The sequence below is a fragment of the Vulpes lagopus genome, chromosome 9 (genome assembly GCF_018345385.1).
Source record: "Vulpes lagopus strain Blue_001 chromosome 9, ASM1834538v1, whole genome shotgun sequence".
NCBI classification, from domain to species: Eukaryota; Metazoa; Chordata; class Mammalia; order Carnivora; family Canidae; genus Vulpes; species Vulpes lagopus.
In genome coordinates, this window is record NC_054832.1 from 1,290,942 (window position 1) to 1,309,450 (window position 18,509).

Consider the following 18,509-nt stretch of genomic DNA (forward strand, 5'->3'; position numbering starts at 1 on the left):
TCAGGAAGCTGCACGATCAGTGGGTGGGGGCTCTGCACGCCCCCCACCTCCTTGCCCGGTGGGTGCTGGGCCCCTCCCGTGGGGCTGGGGCCTGTCTCTCCCGGAGCATCTGCCCATCTCCTCGTTTGCACCTGACCTCCGCCCGGTTAGTCTTATTGTGCCCACTTGACCCCTAAGAAGCAGACCTGGAAGAGAGAAGACCTTGACGCTCTGAGATCTTTACTGTGTTTGCAGGAAAAGACCCCGATGTCTCTTGCTGTTTGATCGTGACCCAGCTCTGCGTCCCCTGGATACATGCAGCTCAAGGGGGCACGGTGGGCAGGGCTTGCAGGCAGAGGAACCCGGTCCAGCCGCCCGGCAATGACTTGGTGGAAGGGGGTGGGGAGGGGGTGGTTAGGGGGTGGGAGGGTGGACGCCTTTCCTTTCTCCGGGCTTGAGGCTTGCCCTCCACCCGTCCTCCCAGACTCTGGCACAGCATCTCCTGGGGCACCTTCCCTGGGGTCTTTCTCCCCCCTTCCCCAGGGCTTGTGCCCCCAGCCCTCCGGGATGCCCCTGTCTGATCCTGTCTGTGTCTGGCGTCTCTCCACACCTCTAGCCCTGCCCCCACTGGGACCCCCTCAGTCCCAGCTATTTCCATCTCCTCCTTGTGGCGGGGGCGGGGGGGGGGGGGGCCCTGCACACGACGCAGGTCACGGTAACGGCAGGTAGGTGGAGCCGAGCTGGACAAAGGTCCTCCCGGCACCCGGCTTCCTCAGGTTCTATAGATGGGACATGTACGTGGATGCCTCAGGGGTCTCCCACCTTCACCCAACATCCACACGCTAGAGACCCACAGGCCCTTGAGTTTTGCAGGAAAGTGGACGTTTCCCTGACGCAGGTGAGGGAGTCGCTGCTCCCTGCTAGCTCCCCGGTGGCCGGGAGGTCCCAGCAAATGAGGGCTTGAGTGCACAGGCCCAGGCCCTGCACCCGGATCCCGACTCAGAGGGTGCCGTCTGGGCTCCAGAATCTGCACCGCTCACAGCCCACGGCAAGCAGAGGGTGGCCACCAGGAGAGATGGGAAGAGCAAGCTCATGATTTTATGTGCTATGGATTCATTTTCCACTTTCTAGAAGCTAAGTGGTAGGCTCCAGGTCCTAGGGACGGAGCATTGGGAGGGCAGGTGAGGGTACCAGGAGAGGCCAGACCTTCTTCCCTGCTGGGCTTCTGGAGGGGGCTGCTGGGGCAGGGGTGCGGGGACCCCAGCTCTGGGAAGTAGCTGAGGGACTTCTCCATTTTCTTTTAACTGTTCAAAGACTGGCGCCACATTCCCGTCGGTGAGGTGAGAAGAGCGCCTCCCGCCCCAGCCCCACCGCCACCCGGCCGGGGCCCCTGCGCTCAGGGTGTCTGCAGGAACCGGGAGATGCGGGGATCCTCCCAAGCTCCACGCTCTCTGAGCGCAGGAGGCCGTTTGCGGTGGGTGCGTCCGCGTGGAGAGTCCGTGCAGGTCTGTCCACGATGGTGCAGAGGGGCTTCCCATCCAATCACTGTCCAGCTTGGGTTCTCAGGCTCCGCTCCCTGCATGTTGGGGCTGCTTCACTGTCCCGTGCATCGCCCAGCAGGTGATCTGGGGAGCAAGTGCCCTGACTGGCCTTGCTGAGCCACAGGGTCTGGTGCATCCCGGTCCCCGCAGGGACGTGCGAGACATCCAGGCTCTCAGAAGGAGCAGTGGGTCACTAGGTGGAGGTGGGGGAGGGCCTGGAGGGTCGGGGCCTGGGGCCTGCGACAGGGTGGCTGGTGCCTGTCAAGGGCAGGAGGACTCAGGATGCTGGGAGAGCACGGCTGGGTGGTGGTGAGGGACTGGTGGCCTGGCGGAGGGTCACCCTAGTGAGGGCACAGGTGAGGAGCAGTTTGGGGTGGGTGGAACCGGTGACAAGCTCAGGGCTGTATGGGGTGAGCACAGGACACCAAGAGGGACGCCCTGGAGGATGGAGAGACAGAGGATGGGTCCTTGTGTAGAGACGAGGCAGAGAAACTGTGGCCAAGGTGGTGTATCACCTGCCTTGCCTGCCCTTCCAGAATCCCCAGGCTGGAGGCACGTCTCCCCCCTCTACCTCCCCCCAAGTCCCCCTGGTCTCACACTCTCCAGGCGCTGGTCGGTTAGCTGGGAGCAGCCCGGGAGTGTCTGCTGGGCGAGGGCCGGGGGAGGGTTTGGAAAGACCTGCCGAGTGTCTGTCCGGCCAGGCGGCTCAGTGACCGCGTGGGAGGGTCTGGAGGCAGAAGCGAGGCTGAGGGCTGCTCTGCCCTGGGAGCTGTCTGGCTCGTGTGGGGGGCTGGGGTCGCGGTGGGCAGGGCGTCAGTGTCAGGCTCCACCCCGCCGCCCTCACCCCTTCCTCCCAGGTGGGGAGGTTGTTGGGAGGTTGCTCATCTGGAGCCGAGAACCCCGGGCGTTCCCTGGACGGAGACCCCCGGAACTCGCCTCTCAGGCCAGCTGCCCGGGGGGCAGTTGGCAATTTTGCTGAATGAATGAACAAGTGAAATAAAAGATGAATGAGTGAGGGGTGGAGAACAGCAGCTGGGTAAGTCTTGAGTCCTGGGTTACTGAGGAGGGGGCTGGCGGGGAGCTGCATGTCCACGCAGCTGTGAAGGCTGGAGCCCCCAGAGTTAGCACTGCCCTTGGCCCCGGCTCCCTTCAACTGACTGTCTCCCCAAGTCTCCTGTTCTGAAGGGAAAACCTGGGGCCCCTGCTCCAAGCCCTGTAGAGCACTGGCCTTCGTCCCCTAACCTGGGACCAGGCAACACGTGGGCCCAGTCGGGCAAGGAGACGCACAGAGGGTCAGAAAGACAAGGGTTCATCTTCCTGAGGCAACACGATGGGGGGTCCTGACCCGGGGAGGCCTTGGCGGGGAGAGCTGGTCTACCCGAGGAGCGGAGCTGGAAAGGCCTAGAGATTAGCTGATCAGAAATGAGATCATTCCTTGGAGAGTGTCCCGAGCAGTGATCACCATGGTTACTGTGCCTTCAAATCCCCCGGGTTGCCTTGAGCCCTCCTGCTCAAGCCCAGACTCATGCCTACTCTGTGGAGGCTTAGTGGAGCCCAGGGGACGCCCTGGAACCTGTGGGGGAGTGCGCGGTGTGTCACGGAGCGTGCACGCGGCAGCAGAGTGTCCACCTTCGCTAGTCACCAGGGAAATGCCAGTCACCAGCAGAGTCAGTCGTACCCGTAGGTTAGCGAACGTTCACAGGTCCGATGAGGCCACGTCTTGGAGACCACGTGCAACGCCAGGGCCTCTCGCACCCTGCACCTCGGCCCCCTGTGGTACAGCCGCCTGGCGGAACAGGTGGGGTGTGGGGTGCTCTCTGATGGTCTGTTCCCCATGACCAAGCGGTCTCTCCCTGGCGCACCATCTAGTGAACCGTGTCACATGCGTATACAGGAGACGTGTGTGAGGATGCGTACGGCTGCGCTGTCTGAAAGCAGCCAAAACGACCATCGTGGGTCGAGAGGCGTGCGGTCCCGGGCGGAGGGCTCCGCGGCAGCCGCAGTGAGAGAGCTGGTCACGAAACAGCACGGACGAAGGCTGGGAGCACGAGGCTGGGAAGGGGAGTCCCAACAAAGACGGAAGCACCTACCGTACACTGTTGTGTCTGATGGGACAATGAAGCTCCGTGTCATCTGTGTGTGTGTCACCTAACATCTGTCTGTCCATCCGCCTGTCTGTGTGTCCACCCATGTCTCCATCTGCCCACCCATCCGTCCATCCATCCATCTGTCCGTCCATCCAAAGACACTTAGCTTCTTTCCACGTCTTGGCTGTTGTGCGTACTCCCTCATGGGTGCAGCCACCTCTTCACGGTCCCTTCTCATTTCTGTGGATGTGTACCCAGACCCAACCGGCGGATCACACGGTAGTTCTGTATTTAATTTTGGGGGGCACCGTGCATACTGTTCTCCACAGCGGCTGCAGCAGTTTACATTCCCACCGACAGCGCACAGGCTCCCCCTTCTCCACGCGCTCTCGCTCGCCAACACTTATTAGCTCTTGTCTTTCTGGTACTAGCCAACCTGACAGGTGTGAGGTGGTGTCCCACTGGGTTTTCTTTTTTTTTTTTTTTTTTTATTTTTTTTATTTTTTAATTTATGATAGTCACACACAGAGAGAGAGAGAGGCAGAGACACAGGCAGAGGGAGAAGCAGGCTCCATGCACCGGGAGCCCGACGTGGGATTCGATCCCGGGTCTCCAGGATCGCGCCCTGGGCCAAAGGCAGGCGCCAAACCGCTGCGCCACCCAGGGATCCCCCACTGGGTTTTCATTTGCATTTCATTTCTCTGATGACGGGGGTGTTGGGCACCTTTTCATGTAGTAGCTGTTAGCGATTTGCTTGGTTTTGGGAAAATGTCTGTAACTGGATGATTTGTTTTTTTTGCTTTTGAGTTGTAGGAGTTCTCTATACTAGATGTGGGGTTTGCACAGACTTACGTGTCGGTTGATGAAAACACGCAGCCAGGGGCTTGCGGGGAGCCTAACTCTGCACTTCCCCTCAGTTGGCTAAGTCAGTGTTTGCTGTGACGCCGTGGAACAAAACCATCTCGGATAACGAGAACTGACTCTATTTGCGGCCTAGGAGGGTCGTTGGAAACATCGCCTTAGGTGATCGGGGCTCAAGACCGGGATGGAGGGTTCGGGGTTCGCGCAGGCCCCCCATTGCCTGCCCCTTGGTTGGAGCCTCGAGCAGCTAGATGTTACTCTCTTCCGTGGCCAGGAGGGGACACTCCAGGAGATTCCTCTGTTTTGTAACAGTTGCCCAAAGATGATGAGAACTTCCAGTGAGAAATGGAATATTTCGTAGGGAAGAGTTCCTGCCACCATCACTGACGGTGTGAACGGTGTGAACGTGTGGGCATCGTTCTGTTCCGGGAGGCAGTTCAGGGAGTCCCTGAGAAGCCAGCGGGGAGCAGAGGGACTGGTTCCTTCCTGTGGGCACAGGGGAGGGAGCAGGGCTGGGGCTCAGGCCAGGCCTGCCCCCGGCTCCATCCTCCGCCTCAACCCCTCCCTGAATGTTTTCTCCTCCTGGCGTCATGGTTGGCATCTGCCTGTTTTTCTTTCTTCTTAATTTAATTCTATCAGTATATTTATAAGCCCTTTGTTATTCCGCACGCCTGTGGCAGAGGGATGAAAATGATGTCTGCTGCGTGACACTTGAAAGTGCAGCATCATTTCCTGTTCCTTCGTGGCAGGAGTGACCTTCGCTCACGTTCCAGCTCCCAGGATGTGGGAGCTGCCGAGAGGTGGTCATTCAGCAGCACAGATGTTTGCAGGTTCAGGCTTCCAGCTGCCGTTACGCAACGGTGGACGGTGACACCTGCCCTTCGCGGGGAGGGGCCGGGCTCGGCCCAGCGGGCTGAGCGGTAGCAGAGTCCGGCTTCTGTTTAGGTTGTGGCCCACGCTGACCAGCAGCGTCCTCCAGTGACTCAGCCTCGCTGTAGTCTCCTACGAGACCTCCTGCCCCGACCCCTGCCCGGCCACTGACCGTTAGAGGCATCAGGGGTCCCAGAGGTTAGAGCGCCCTGCACGCCCTCCTGGGCGGGGAAGGAGGCAAGCCCCCTCTTCAGGGTGCTGATGGGGTGACCATTTGCTGATGGCCCCTGGTGGCCTCCCCAGCTAATTTCCAGCCAAGGTCCTCTTGGTCATGAGGAGCTTCTCGAGTCATTTTCGCTGGACTCAGTAGCCCCAACACTGTATCCTAAAACCCCACAGAACTTCCGGCAGGACGCGGTCAGCACACGTGTTTCTGCCATCGAATACGGTGGAGTCGGCTCAGTTTGGGAAGCTGGCATACTTCCAAAGCTGTGTTGTCCGTGAGGGTAAACCGAGTTGGGCGTGCTCTGCCCCTGGCCTCGACAGGCCCGGCCGTCCTTGCAGTGGGGGGGCCTGTCCGTGCCATCGGGCCACCGACCGCACATCCTCGGAGTTCATCCACACCCGCAGCTGGCACACTCGGAGGACGTGATTCGCTCCCACACTGCAGGGGAGGCAGCAACCCGGCCCACCTCCCCCAGGCAGCTGCCAGCCGCTGGAGGCCGCCCCGAGGGCACGCAGGTCATCTGCAAAAATAAGCAGATGGTCAGTACCGCCAGGGAGGGTGGGCAGCCAGCAGGGGCACCGAGGACGTGCTGTCTCCCTTGCACTCTAGGGTGACTCCGGGGTGCTGTGAGGCGGCGGGGACTCCCATCCCCCCGGCCACCACCTCACGGAGAGGTAGGAGGGTGTTACTGGGGTGCTCGGGGGCTCGGGGATGCAGCAGGCTGCTCCCTCCCAGGGATCGTGGCCCCTGCCTCAGCATCAGCCGCCAGGAACCACGGGATGACCGTCTCGCTGGCGACAGGGCCGCATTCACAGCTGTGGTTGGTGTCACAGGGTCACGGGCTGACTCGGATTGAAGTTCCTCAGGAGCACGGGTCGCCCAGTTCACGGCAGGGACATCAGGGCCTGGGGGACCAGGGCCTGGGACGAGGTATGGGGTGCGTACTGCCCCCCACCCCCCGCAATCCTGGAGGTGCCCCTGGGCCCCGCCTGCCTCGTCCTCCCCTCACACCAGTAACTGGCTCGGCCACCCTCTCCCACCTCCACCCCTGTGTCCGCGGGAGCCCCGCTGGGAGTGGGGTGCTCCCGGCCCCCTGCGGCCCCTGCAGGCAGTGACGGGTGTGCCTGCGTCAGAAGAGACTGGGGTCGCCGAACCGGCAGAGAATCGTGTTCTGCACCGTTGCTTGTCGCCCAGGAGCGACTCAGCACAGCACCAGCTCCTGCTCAGGCTCACTTAGCTCCGGGGCTTCTGCTGGGGCAGAGGGGCCCTGCCTGCGGTGGCCCTGCCACCCGGAGCCCTGTCTCTCCCCACCGGGCGGCCTCATTGGCACCCACCTGCCGGCTTGTCCGGGGCCCCCGGGGCCCCGACCAAGGTACCAGGCTGGCCCCCGAGATGCCGGTGGCGGGCTTTGGTGGGCGGGCGTCCGTGAGGGGCAGGTGGGCTCTTCCCCTGCGGCCTCCAGGAACTTACATGCTTTACTGTCCCATCGTCAGGGACCCACCTGCCCGACTACCCTGTGGTGCTAATGCGACGGCCAGAGCTGTAAAACCCAAACAGCCCCCCTGAGCATACGCACCTCCCTCGTTTTTCACCGAGAAAACCCCCGGATCTCAGAGTAAACCTGGGGCAGATTCGCTGCCAGCCGTGTCCCCGCGGCCTTTGCTGCCCACCTGCTGTCCTGAAGCAGACGTACACTCTGGCACCTGCCTCTGCTGGGAAGAAACTGCAGGATCCGGCCACACTGCACAGGCCGGGACTCCTCAGAGGCCACCATCAGGTCGGGGCTCCCGGGGCCCTGCCACCTGCCGAGCAACGCACAGCGACACACATCCAGTGGGGAAGCTGGCAGCTGCTCCCTCTCTGGTCTCGGGTCCATGGCCTCTGTCGTGGCCCAAGACATGGTCAGCATTTTGCTCCCAGAATTATCCGATGCCTTCCACGGTCGGGGTGGTGGTGTGCAGAACTCACAGCCCCCCACCCAGATTCTTTTTTTTCTCTAAAGATTTTAAGTAATCTCTGCACCCAGTGTGGGGCTTGAACTCACAACCCTGAGATCAACAGTCATGTACTGAAAAAAAAAGAGAGAGAGAGAGTCAAGTGCTCCACAGACAGAGCCAGCCAGGCGCCCCCAAGTCCCTCTAAGATTCTTGTCCCCGTTGCTGGGCTGGCACTTACTCGGGTGCTGCTGTGCAGGGATTTGCAGATGAGCAGCCGAGGCCCTTGGATCCCGGGTGGGCGAGCGGGGCAGGAGGGCAGGGAGACTGAGGCCCGAGGAGGACTCGCTCAAGAGAAGGAATGGGGGTCCTGTAGGGCAGAGAGGGCATGTCAGCTGGGCCCCCACCTACGACAAGCTCTCAGCCCCACAAGAATTCTGCTCTGGGTCGGAGGATCCCCGGGGCCCTGGTGGGGAGCCCAGCCTGGCCGGTACCTCGACTGCAGTCCGTGGGGACAGGCCTCCCAGGCCTCCGAGGGGCTGACGGTGCGGCAGCTCCAGGGGCTGGGTGGGTGGCAGTGCGCAGGCGGCCGTGGGTGGCCCCTGAGCGGCCTCACGGGCCCAGCCAGCGGGGTCTCCGGGGCACTGGCGGCAGGTGGGGGGCCGTGTCCTCTGCTGAGGGGACCGCAGGGCCACACCCCCTGCAAATCCTCACGCTCGCGCCTGCAACGGCCGTTCAGGTTCTGGCCTCTTCCTGCCGACCGGGCCCAGGGGTCACGGAGTTCCTGGGTGAGGGCTGTGACTTCCTGCAAACCCGAGAGTCTCCCGCGTTGGGGGGAGGTTGGTGGCAGTGTGAAGACAGAAGTCCCAGCTGCATGTGAAGGGGACGCTTCACGTAAAGAGAGGTTCTAGCCACGCAGAGGGGCGAAGTGGGCCCTGCAGGGAACAGGCCCTGCTACTCCCGGGGGCGGCGAGTAAGCCCCCCGGGCCCGGGGGCCGCCGCTGGGGGCACAGCTAGACGGCGGGCAGGTGCACACGGAGCCACGTCTGCCCGACCTCTAACTCCCCCTCCTCATAACTGGGGGAAAGCGGCCAGCTGGGCCCCCTCCGAGGGGCGATGGGCCCGCACGGGCCCCTGACGCCCCGACAGTGATGCTAGTGAGCAGCACCCTGGGGCCGGCCGGCCCGGGGCCCCACCCTCCATCCCGTTCCTTAGCAGGTAGCGGGCAAGCGACCTGGTTTCAGCCCCCACGTTCCATCCTCTGCCCGTCACCCCCCTTCAGTCAGCACGGGCCCTTCCCACCGCGGCCCCCAGGACTGGGGCCAGCAAGTGACCAGAAGGGGAAGCCTCTGCCCCAGCGCCCGCCACACGCCCCCGGGAGGCCACGTGCCCCGGCCGTCCCGCTGTGGCAGGAGCGTGTCATTTGCGGGTCGGGCGGCAGTGACAGCAAGTTGGCCGTCAAATGTTGGGAATCGTCCGCTTGGGGTGGGTCAGCGACCCGAAGCCATAGGACCCCCTCCAAACAGTCGCTTCGCTTCCCGTCGCAAGACCTACAAGGGGCGCCCCCGCCGACTCAGGGCTGGTTTAGGAACCCACGCGAAAAACAAGTCATGCGACTCCCGCTGCCCCCAGGCGGCCCAGCTCCCCGACCCAGCCCTCCGGGGCTCCCTGGCTCGGTCCTCAGCCGCCAGCATCGGCTTCCGCGTAATCAATGTTCTTAATTGAGCGACTTTCCTAGTGACTGGAGCATCTGTTTAATTGGTCACAGGAGAAAGAAGACGTTCCCCGAGCGGGAGACACGGACTTCTCCTCGTTACCCCAGCTGCTCCCGAGGCCCTGGCTCCTTCCTGGGCCTTCCCTGCGCAGCCGGAGGATGAGCCCCGTTTCCTAGCGCCCCGCCCCGTGGGCCCTGCTGCCCCCCACCCCCGTCCCCGAGGTCCAGGCCCACCCTCTTCTCAAGGCTTTCACGGTCTCGCGTGGAGGGCGGGGAGACAGGTGCCCTGGCACCCGAGCCCCAGGTTTGCCTTGGCTCCTTCCTCTCGCCCAGAGTCACAGTCCTTAGAAAGAAAGCAGCGCGGCTCCCGCACAGGTGACACGCAGGGAGCTGTGACCGCCCAGCCGGGCGCCCCCGCGGCCCCTCCTCCGACACAGCACACGCCCTGGGGGCCACGTGTAGGGAGACCGAAGAGGCGTTGCCCTCGTAAGACATGCTCCTCCTCAACTCCCAGGAATCACTTGGGAGACGCTGGGGTTTGCCAGGGGCCGCGCGCCGTGAACCCAGGTGTATCTGTGATGAGCCTACGCAGGCCAAGGTGAGAGCACCTCTTTCTCTGTCCCCAGGAGATACCAACTGGTTACAAGTTGACGAGGAAATGTGCCCGGTACCTTTGCCGTTCTCCTTATTTTTCTCTCTCCAAGGGCGTCCCCGGGGGAGGCAGGAGGAGCTGTGCCAGCCACTGCCCTGTCCTTTCCAGGTGCATGTGAGTGTGTGTGTCGTGGTTGCGTGTGTGTGACTGTACACCCACATACTGTATTCCTTTTTTTTTTTAAAAGATTTTATGTATTTATTCATGAGACACAGAGAGAGGCAGAGACCCAGGCAGAGGGAGAAGCAGGCTCCATGCAGGGAGCCCGAGGCAGGACTCGATCCCAGGACCTGGGATCACGCCCTGAGCCAGAGGCAGATGCTCGATCGCTGAGCCCCCCGGGGCCCCGCACTGTATTTCTCACATGGGTCGTGGCCGTGGACTGTCCACTCACTGGCTTATAGGACCGAACTCAACTCATTATCCTGAAGGGGCTTCCAGACCAACCCAGGTCGCCGAGGCGGGTGCAGTGTGACCTCACTGTTGCCAACCGCCAGTCCGTAGGGTAAACGAGCACAGAAGACGCGGTGGACCTCCGGTCGCTCAGGTGGGCCACCCGTGATGTCACGAGGCCTGTGCTGTGTGGGTCAGGACGGAGCCCTGCCTCTTGGCCCCGTCTCCTCTGTGAGGACTCCGGGTTGGAACTTGGCCCCCTGGGGACCTCGCTCAGCTTCACTGATGGGCGGGAGGAGGGTGCACTTGCCCTGTTTTCCCACATTGGACTCCGGTGGCCGTCCCCAGCTCCCCCGCCCCCACCCCCCCGAAGGGCCCACGAGGGCCTTGTGTTCGCCCCTCCGTCACGCATGGATGTCACACCTTTGGCTGCGGAGCCTTGAACACTACATTTGAAAACTTAAATTTCATCCTCAAGGTCTGAATTTCCCCTAAGGGTCTTGTTTATCACAACGGCCACACTCTCCAGTCACCACCCACCTAAGCTAAGTGTTAACACAAGCAAGTACAAATTTATTTGTGCTAGTAAATTTAAGCTCTTCTTCTGATATATTTGGGGATTAAAAATAAAATCACAATGACAACGCAAAACTATCTTCACATATAATGAAAAAACTAGGAGAGGAGGGAAGAGGGATGGGGTGACTGGATGACGGGCACTAAGGAGGACACTGGATGGGATGAGCACCAGGTGTTATACTATAAGTTGGCAATTTGAATTTAAATAAAATATTTTTTGAAAAGAAAAAACTACATATCAAAAATTTGAAGTTGCAAGGAAGTGGTGATTTCTATCCTTAACCACTTATAACAGAGAATAAGAGAAGCTAAAATGGTCCAAGTTTGAACTTAAAAAATGAACAATGCAGTGGGGATGTGTCCTGGGAGGCTCAGTGGTTGAGCATCCGGCCTCGGCTCATGTCCCGGGGTCCAGGGATCCAGTCCCGCTTCGGGCTTCCTGCTCCGCAGGGAATCTGCTCCTCCCTCTGCCTCTGCCTCTCCCCACTACTGGTGCCCCCCCCCTCTCTTGCAGATGAATGCATAAAAGAGTCTTAAAAAAATAATTCAAGATGACCAAGGTCGGTTTAATCCAGGATTGCAAAGAATGCTTGAAATTAGAAAATGTATTAAAAGAGTATCACTTTAGGAACAGATGAAATATGGAAATCACCTGATTATTTTAAGAAAAAAGCTTTTGAAACAAATTTAACACAAATTCGTGAAAAACTTCTCATAAGTAGGGCTAGAAGAGGATTAGCTTAACCTGGTTTTCTGTCCCGTTATGCCCTCTAGGTGGCTCTTGCTTGTTTATAAAAGGCTGTGGGTTTTCATGTGAGGGTTTTAGCAGACACTCAACCTCGTTTTGATTTCATATTCTACAGCCTTACTCAATGATTTTATTGATTTTTCTAGCTTTAACATTGATCCCTTAGGGTCTCTGAAACCACTGCGAGGTCGGCTGCACATGGGATTGTATTTTCTTTAATTCTCAGGCCTCCAATTGTTTTCTCCCGATCGGGCTCCCTTGCTGGCGCCTGCAGGACGACGCCGGGAAGCAGCGGGCCAGGCCGCTCGCCCCCTTCCCCCGGGCCGGGGGGCTTCCCGCAGCAGGTCCCCCGCGCCCACAGGGTGTCGGGCCACGGGCCACGGATTGGGGTTTGCAATATTCTGAGGTTGCACCGAAGCGCAGAAACGCTAGAACCGCCCTCCCTGCGTCGTCACCAGCATCAGCTGGAGAAGCGGGTCCAGCCCAAGGGCTGCGTCGCACCTGCTTTGTAGAAGAAACCTGGAAATTTGACTTCTGGGGTTAAATGGAGTAAGCTGTGTTTTTACCAGGAAATACTCCGTTTCCTCTGAATTTTCGACCTTATTCCATAGAGGTTTGCAAAGAATCTCTTGTGATAGTTCAGTGGACTTTGCTGGAGTGTGACTTACCCGCAGTGCAAGGAGCGCCCTTTGTAAGGGACGGCGAGTGACGGGTTTACACAGCTCACGACTACTCAGAGCAGAGTCAGGGCAGCCGCTCGGCCAGCAAGTGCCCGGCTCCCGGATCCGAGGCCCCAGAGCCCTGGCCGCGGGGACGCCTGCGCGGGATTAAGCACACGGTTACTGACTTCAGCCCCCACCCCGTCCCGTGAGGCCTCGGTTTACCTTTTCCTCAAAAAGCCACTCTCGTGTTAAAATGTAAGTTTGCACTGATCTCTGTTCCTGTCCAGTGCAAGGAACTGGCTTCTTCTTCGACAGATGAACCGATGGAAGTGCGATCGTCCGGTTTTCAAATATTTGGGATGTTCAACTTTACCTTCCTCGTATTTCCATTTAGTTTGGTCGGAGAATGGCCCCCGGGATAATTTATTGTTCAATGAGAAAATCTGGACATGGAGGGCAAAGTGGGGACACTGGCCACCGTGCTCCGGGCTCAGCGGGGCCGACCCGCGGGTGGGGGTCACAAGGGCCCGGAGCCTGCAGAGGCCACTGGACGTGTCGATTCCCCGGCACGTGAAGTGGGCGTGTGAGCCAGTGCACGGCCCGAGTCGGCACACACGGCGGCCTTGGCCTGTGGATGTTTGGGTCCCCTCTCCACACTGGGCCACCCTCACCGGCCGCTCTTCCATCCTGGATCCACAAACCCGCGCTGCCCCCGCGCCACTCAGCAAGCGCCTCCTGAGAGCCCCTCGTCACGCAGGACGTCCGGGCGGAGACGGCCGAGGCCCGTCGGTGCCGTCCAGACCCACCACCGACGGGGGCTCCCCGGGTAGCGCCCTGCGCACAGCACCAAGGACCGCCGTCGAGAAGAGAGATTATGACCGCTGAGTCCCCAAATCCGTTTCATAGTTAGAGCTACGGGGGTGCAAAGCAGAATCAGAAACTCAGTTATTTGTGAAGGAGGTGGGTGGAAGACCAGCATGGACGGGGGTGGGCGGTGGGCCACCCCGGTGTCCCCACAAGGGAAGGTGGGCTCGCACCAGGGTTCGAGTTTTCCAGCCTCGAGTGTCGGGGAAGTGGCCCCTAGAGAGTCGACGGCTAAACTCCCGGCACTCGTGCACGACTAGCACGCTCCCCCCGTCGCCCTGCAGTCACCCCCATGTGGGCCGGGTCGGAGGGCGGGCTGTCCCCTCACCACCGGGTGTCCCTGCTGAGGGCCCTGAGCCCCGGCCGGCCTCCAGCCTTGCTAAACGCTTGTCCCCACTCTCCCTGTCCGCTCCTCTCACTAATTCTTTAGTGACTCATTTGCCCATTTATTCAACAAAGGTTCTGATTTCCAGTTGAGATGCTGCCCTGAGGGCCTGTGGCCCCTGTTCCCCTGTCCAGAGGAGGGAGCAGAGCCCCCAGTTCCAGAGGCTCCCATCTTCATGGAGTGGGAAGCACGGTGGCCCCTGACCCGATCGCACACACACTTCCTAGCTAAATGCAGCTCTGCAGGAGGACCTCTGACCCTTTGCACCCGTGGCTGTTTCCCCTCTGCACGGGCTTTCCAGCTGGCCCAGAGCTCAGGGAACCAGACACTCTTGATGCCCCCAAGTGCCGGGGCCCCCGCATGGGGAGATTCAGGCCATAGATGGTGACAGGCCTGCCCGGACGGCCCAGGTTATGAGGTGAGGCTCAAATCCAGCATGAAAACTCACAGGCACAGTGAAAGGGAGGTCTTGCTCCAGGCTGGGAATCCCGGGGCATCTTACCTGAGATGCAGCTTAACTCCAGTGGCCTCCAGAGGTGAGCCAGGGCCCAGGGTTGTCCTGAACCTGCAAAGGTCCTGGGACACCAAGGAGCAGCCAAGTCCACCTGAGCCCACAGGGGAAATGACAAGTAGTTGGAGATTGGGGGTACGTGTGCCATGGAAGGCAGGTGTAAGGACCTAGAGCCAGGCTGGTGCAGACCCTGCTGAGGTGTGAAGATGAGGGGAGTGGAGAACAACTAGAAGGGCATGGGGGGTGGAGGTGTGCAGACTTGGGCCCGGGCAGGCCTGAGGAGCCGGGCATGGGGGCAGGTGCGTGGACTCAGCACGCTCCCGTGTTCTGGGGGATGTGCTGCCTGTTGATGCCACCCTTGTCCACATGCCTTCCTCCTCCTCCTCCACCACACAAGGGCCCTACTCTCAGCCCCGTCCTCAAGGACATCCCCGGGGTGTCCTGTGGTGCCCCAGCTCAGCCTGCACAGCCCTGAGCTTCTCATTGGTTCTCCTCATCCCTAAGTGCTCCTCACCTGTGCCCCCACCTGGCGGGGGGCTGTCCTAGGCACCTCCAGCCCTTCCACCAGCCCTCACTGTCTCCAACCCAGCTGCCCACCACACATAGTTTTCGACAGCCCCAGTGCCCAGCTGTCCCTTCCCAGGGATCTCTGCACGCCAGTGCCTTGCATAGGCACCACCCACATTCCCCAGGCTCCGACCCTCCAGGGTATCCCCCACGTCCACGCAGTGGCCTACTGGCCTCCTGCTAACCCAGCGTTAGGCCTAGAACCCAGGGGCCACCCAGGAGCCATCCTGCGCTTGGCAGGCCCAGCTGGATGGTTTTGTCCAGATCTGACCACTCCTGTCCTGGACAGTGCCCAGCCACACGGGTAGAGAAGGAGGCTGGAGGGACGTGGTCCGGGGCTGACAGGCGGAAGCAGCTGAAGGAGCAGGGGCACGGTGCGATCAGGCAATGAGTTTATTGTCTCCAGAAGGAGTGATGGCTGTGGTCTCCGTGCACAGGTGGGCACCCACAGCATGACTCCACCTGGGCTCCTGTGGACAGATGGGGCCAGGCCAGGGGGAGGGGACGGGCCACATCAGAGCCAGAGCAAGGCAGGGCCAGAGTCAGGGCCACAGCCACCCTCTGGCCTTGCCCAGACTCTTCCTGCCCCCTTCGGGGCCCTGGACAGTGTGTTCAGGGCAAGCAATCTTATACTGGGAGCCGAGCTGTTACCCCATACTGGGAAATGCCCTTTCTCCTTCAGTGGGATGGGGCTGCATTCTCCGGGCTGTCTGAGCAAGGGGCCCCTGCCAGTGATGGGAGAAGCAGCCAGGGCCGAGCGGAGGCAATGGCACCTTTCCCACCACCTCAGAGGGCGGTGGTCCCACCCCGTGTCTTGAAAGGGATGAGGCAGGAGGGGGAGGATACAGTGGGTCTGGGGGGCGGGAAGGCAGGTGCTCACAGCAGGACCCAGAGGAGGCCCACTCCAAGCAGGAACCCCCTTGGAAGGGCCCAGGGACCCTCCAGTGTGGCAGGCGCCCTGTTGCAAAGAAATCCAGAACAGCACTGCCTGACGATGCTGCCAAGTATCCTGGGTCCCAATATCCAGTCATACTTCATGTTGGTGTTGGGACACCTGGGGGCACAGCGCTTGCTGAGCATAGTTGTCACCTGTGTTTCTGCAAAACAGAGGAGGTGGCAGGTGGCCGCCAGCCTGTAGGGAGCAAGGCGGGTGGTCACAGGAGGAGGCATGGAGGCGGGGGAGGGGTGCTTCCCAGTGACAGCAAAAGCCCGAAATTAGCCTGAGAATCAGAGAATGTGTGGGTCCCGCAAGTGCTACCAGGACCCCCCGCCACAGGCCCCGCAGGGCAGTGGGAACATGGCTCGCCAGGGTCACCTTCGAGGTCACAACAATATCAGAGTTGGGGACCGCTGGCCCGGGTGGGGCGTCTCTTCCTCGGACCACACAGGGCCTGGACTCCCCCAGGCCACTCTCGGGGTGTGCAGGGGAGCATCTCAGGGAAAGCAGGAGAGGCTGGCCTGGGCTGTGCCCGCTGCTCGCTCCGTCCCGGCCTCAGCCCTGTGCTCCAGAGGCTCAGGCTCCTGGAGACATGCGGCAGAAGCCTGGGAAGGGACCATCGGAAGGAAGGAAAACACTGGAAACAACTCCAGCTGCAGAGGAGGAGACCCCCCTTTATTACGGGGTAGTACGCTATGTTGTGGGTCGTGCTGAGTTGTGCTGGTTTCATCGCGTTGAATTCTATGAGGTTCTATGAGTGACGATGGTGTGACATCGTGTCAGGGCAGGTGGTGGGCTGCCGGAATGCTGCTGGGGCTCCCTGGTTAGGGGTACCTGATGGTGGGCAACAGGCCTCCTCCCCCTCCCGGAGCCCCCAGCGCCCTCTCCCCACTGCTCAGGGTGGAGGTGTGGGGGCAAAGGGGCCCCTGAGGAGAGCCCAGAGAGATGGTCCAGTCCCTGCAGGGAGGGCCCCTAACAGGCCGCCCCCTCCAGGCCACAAAACCAGAAGCAGAAGACCAGGGAGGAGCCCAGGTCAAGGAAACCGCTCGGGGAAAATGAAACCATTGGAAGAGGTTCCAACAACGCGCAGTCACAGCACTGATGTCCTCCGCAAGCGCACGTTCCCGCCCTCCATAAGGAAATGCTAGGCCGGATGGGGCACAGCCAGGGCCAGGGGGCACAGCCAGGCCCAGAGGGGGCACAGCCAGGCCCGGAGGGGGCACAGCCAGGCCCAGGGGGTGCAGCCAGGCCCGGAGGGTCCACAGCCAGGCCCAGGGGGTGCAGCCAGGCCCGGAGGGGGCACAGCCAGGCCCAGGGGGTACAGCTTGGGCAAGGTGCTCTGTGCCCCTTCCCAGGTGCCAGAAGCACAGGCAGCGGCTGGGTCTGTCTTGAAATGTTATTTTAAGCCTTCTAAGAGGTGAAGGTGAAAGGAACCAGGGGCCTTAATGCTGGTCCCCCCAAGGTCCCAGTGGTCCCCCAAGGGCCCAACACCAGCCACATGCCTGTGCCTCTCACCCGCTCAGCCCAGTTGTGCAACATGGATTTTCCTGCATCGTTACTGGAAAGGGCAGCAACAAGACACCTCCTGCGGTTCATTATGGGGGGCTGAGGCAGTGCTGCTCCAGGCAGGCCCAAGGCCTGGAACCCGGGGTGGGGGCTCTGTTGGTGTTGGCAGGTCCCCAGGGATCTGGAACCTTCTGGCCGGAATCTGCAGCCGCCCTCTGGCTTTCTCAGGAGAACAGATGGGTCTCCCCACGTCCAGTTCTCTCTGGATATTTTTATAATTTTATAAAGGAGTATTTCTGGGGATCCCTGGGTGGCGCAGCGGTTTGGCGCCTGCCTTTGGCCCAGGGCGCGATCCTGGAGACCCGGGATCGAATCCCACGTCGGGCTCCCGGTGCGTGGAGCCTGCTTCTCCCTCTGCCTGTGTCTCTGCCTCTCTCTCTCCCTCTCTCTCTCTCTCTCTGTGACTATCATAAATAAAAAAAAAAAAAAAAAAAAAAATTAAAAAAAAAAAAGGAGTATTTCTGGTGGCTCGCTCTGTGACATTTCAGGAGGGCAGGGAGGGTGTTCCCGTCCCACTTTATAGTCTCCTCTAAAGCTGGTTTTGAGAGCCCCCAGCAGCGGGGGGCGAGGCTGGGGGCGAGGCTGGGGCGAGGCTGGGGCGAGGCTGGGGGCGGCGGCGGGCAGCGCCTTCCCGGCTCACCCTCCCCGGCTCACCCTCCCCGGCTCCGCCTCCTCCGCCGTCTGGGCGACCGCCCCCCTCCGCGGTCCATCGCGCCGCCGCCTCTGCCCGCCTCTGTCCCGGGGAGCAGCGTGGAGGCGCCGCTGCCGCGGGGGGGGAACACCCGGGGCCTGTGCACCCCCAGGCCGGGGGAGCGGAGCGCGGGGCGCTGCCGGGACGCCTCCCGCTCCGGGCCCGGGACCTACGGCTGCGGAAGGTCACCGCGTGCGACACGCACACCCGGTCCGCGGGGTGGCAGGCGGCGGGCGCGCAGCGGGCCGGGCCGGAGACCTTGAAGCACTGGTAGCAGCTCAGGTTCCCGCCTGCCCGCAGCCCGGGCGGCGCGGGGGGGGCGGCTGCGCTCGGGCCCGCGCCCCCGCCCCCCGCCCCCCTACCCCGCGGCTCCTCGCCGCCGCCGAGCCCCGCGGACAGCAGCAGCGCGCACAGCACCGCCGCCCCGGCCCGCATGGCGCCCGGCCTCCGCCTCGCCCAGGCCCGGCCTCCCCGCCCCGCGCTCCGTGCCGCCCCCTGCCCTGCCCCGCCCCGCCCGGCCCGCCCCGGCCCGCCCCTCGCCCCGCCCTCCCGGCCCCGGCCCCGGCCCCGCCCCGCCCCTCCCCCTCCCTGCCCCGGCCTCCCCCGCCCCGCGCTCCGTGCCGCCCCCTGCCCTGCCCCGCCCCGCCCGGCCCGCCCCTCCCCCCGCCCTCCCTCCCCCGCCCCTCCCCCGCCGCTCCCCCTCCCTGGCCCTGCCCCCGCCCCGCCGCTCCCCATCCCCGCC

General features: G+C 61.9%; 1 protein-coding gene across 1 annotated transcript; it reads right to left on the bottom strand.

Annotated features, from left to right (window-relative positions):
* Nucleotides 1-15,092: 15,092 nt before the first annotated feature.
* On the bottom strand, nt 15,093-18,202 carry LY6L (lymphocyte antigen 6 family member L). Its single transcript, XM_041769430.1, has 2 exons — nt 17,941-18,202; nt 15,093-15,670 (listed from the first exon to the last, which is right to left on the bottom strand). Exons 1-2 carry the CDS (start codon nt 18,200-18,202, stop codon nt 15,450-15,452), a joined length of 483 nt encoding a protein of 160 aa, XP_041625364.1. The 3' UTR covers nt 15,093-15,449.
* Nucleotides 18,203-18,509: the final 307 nt, after the last annotated feature.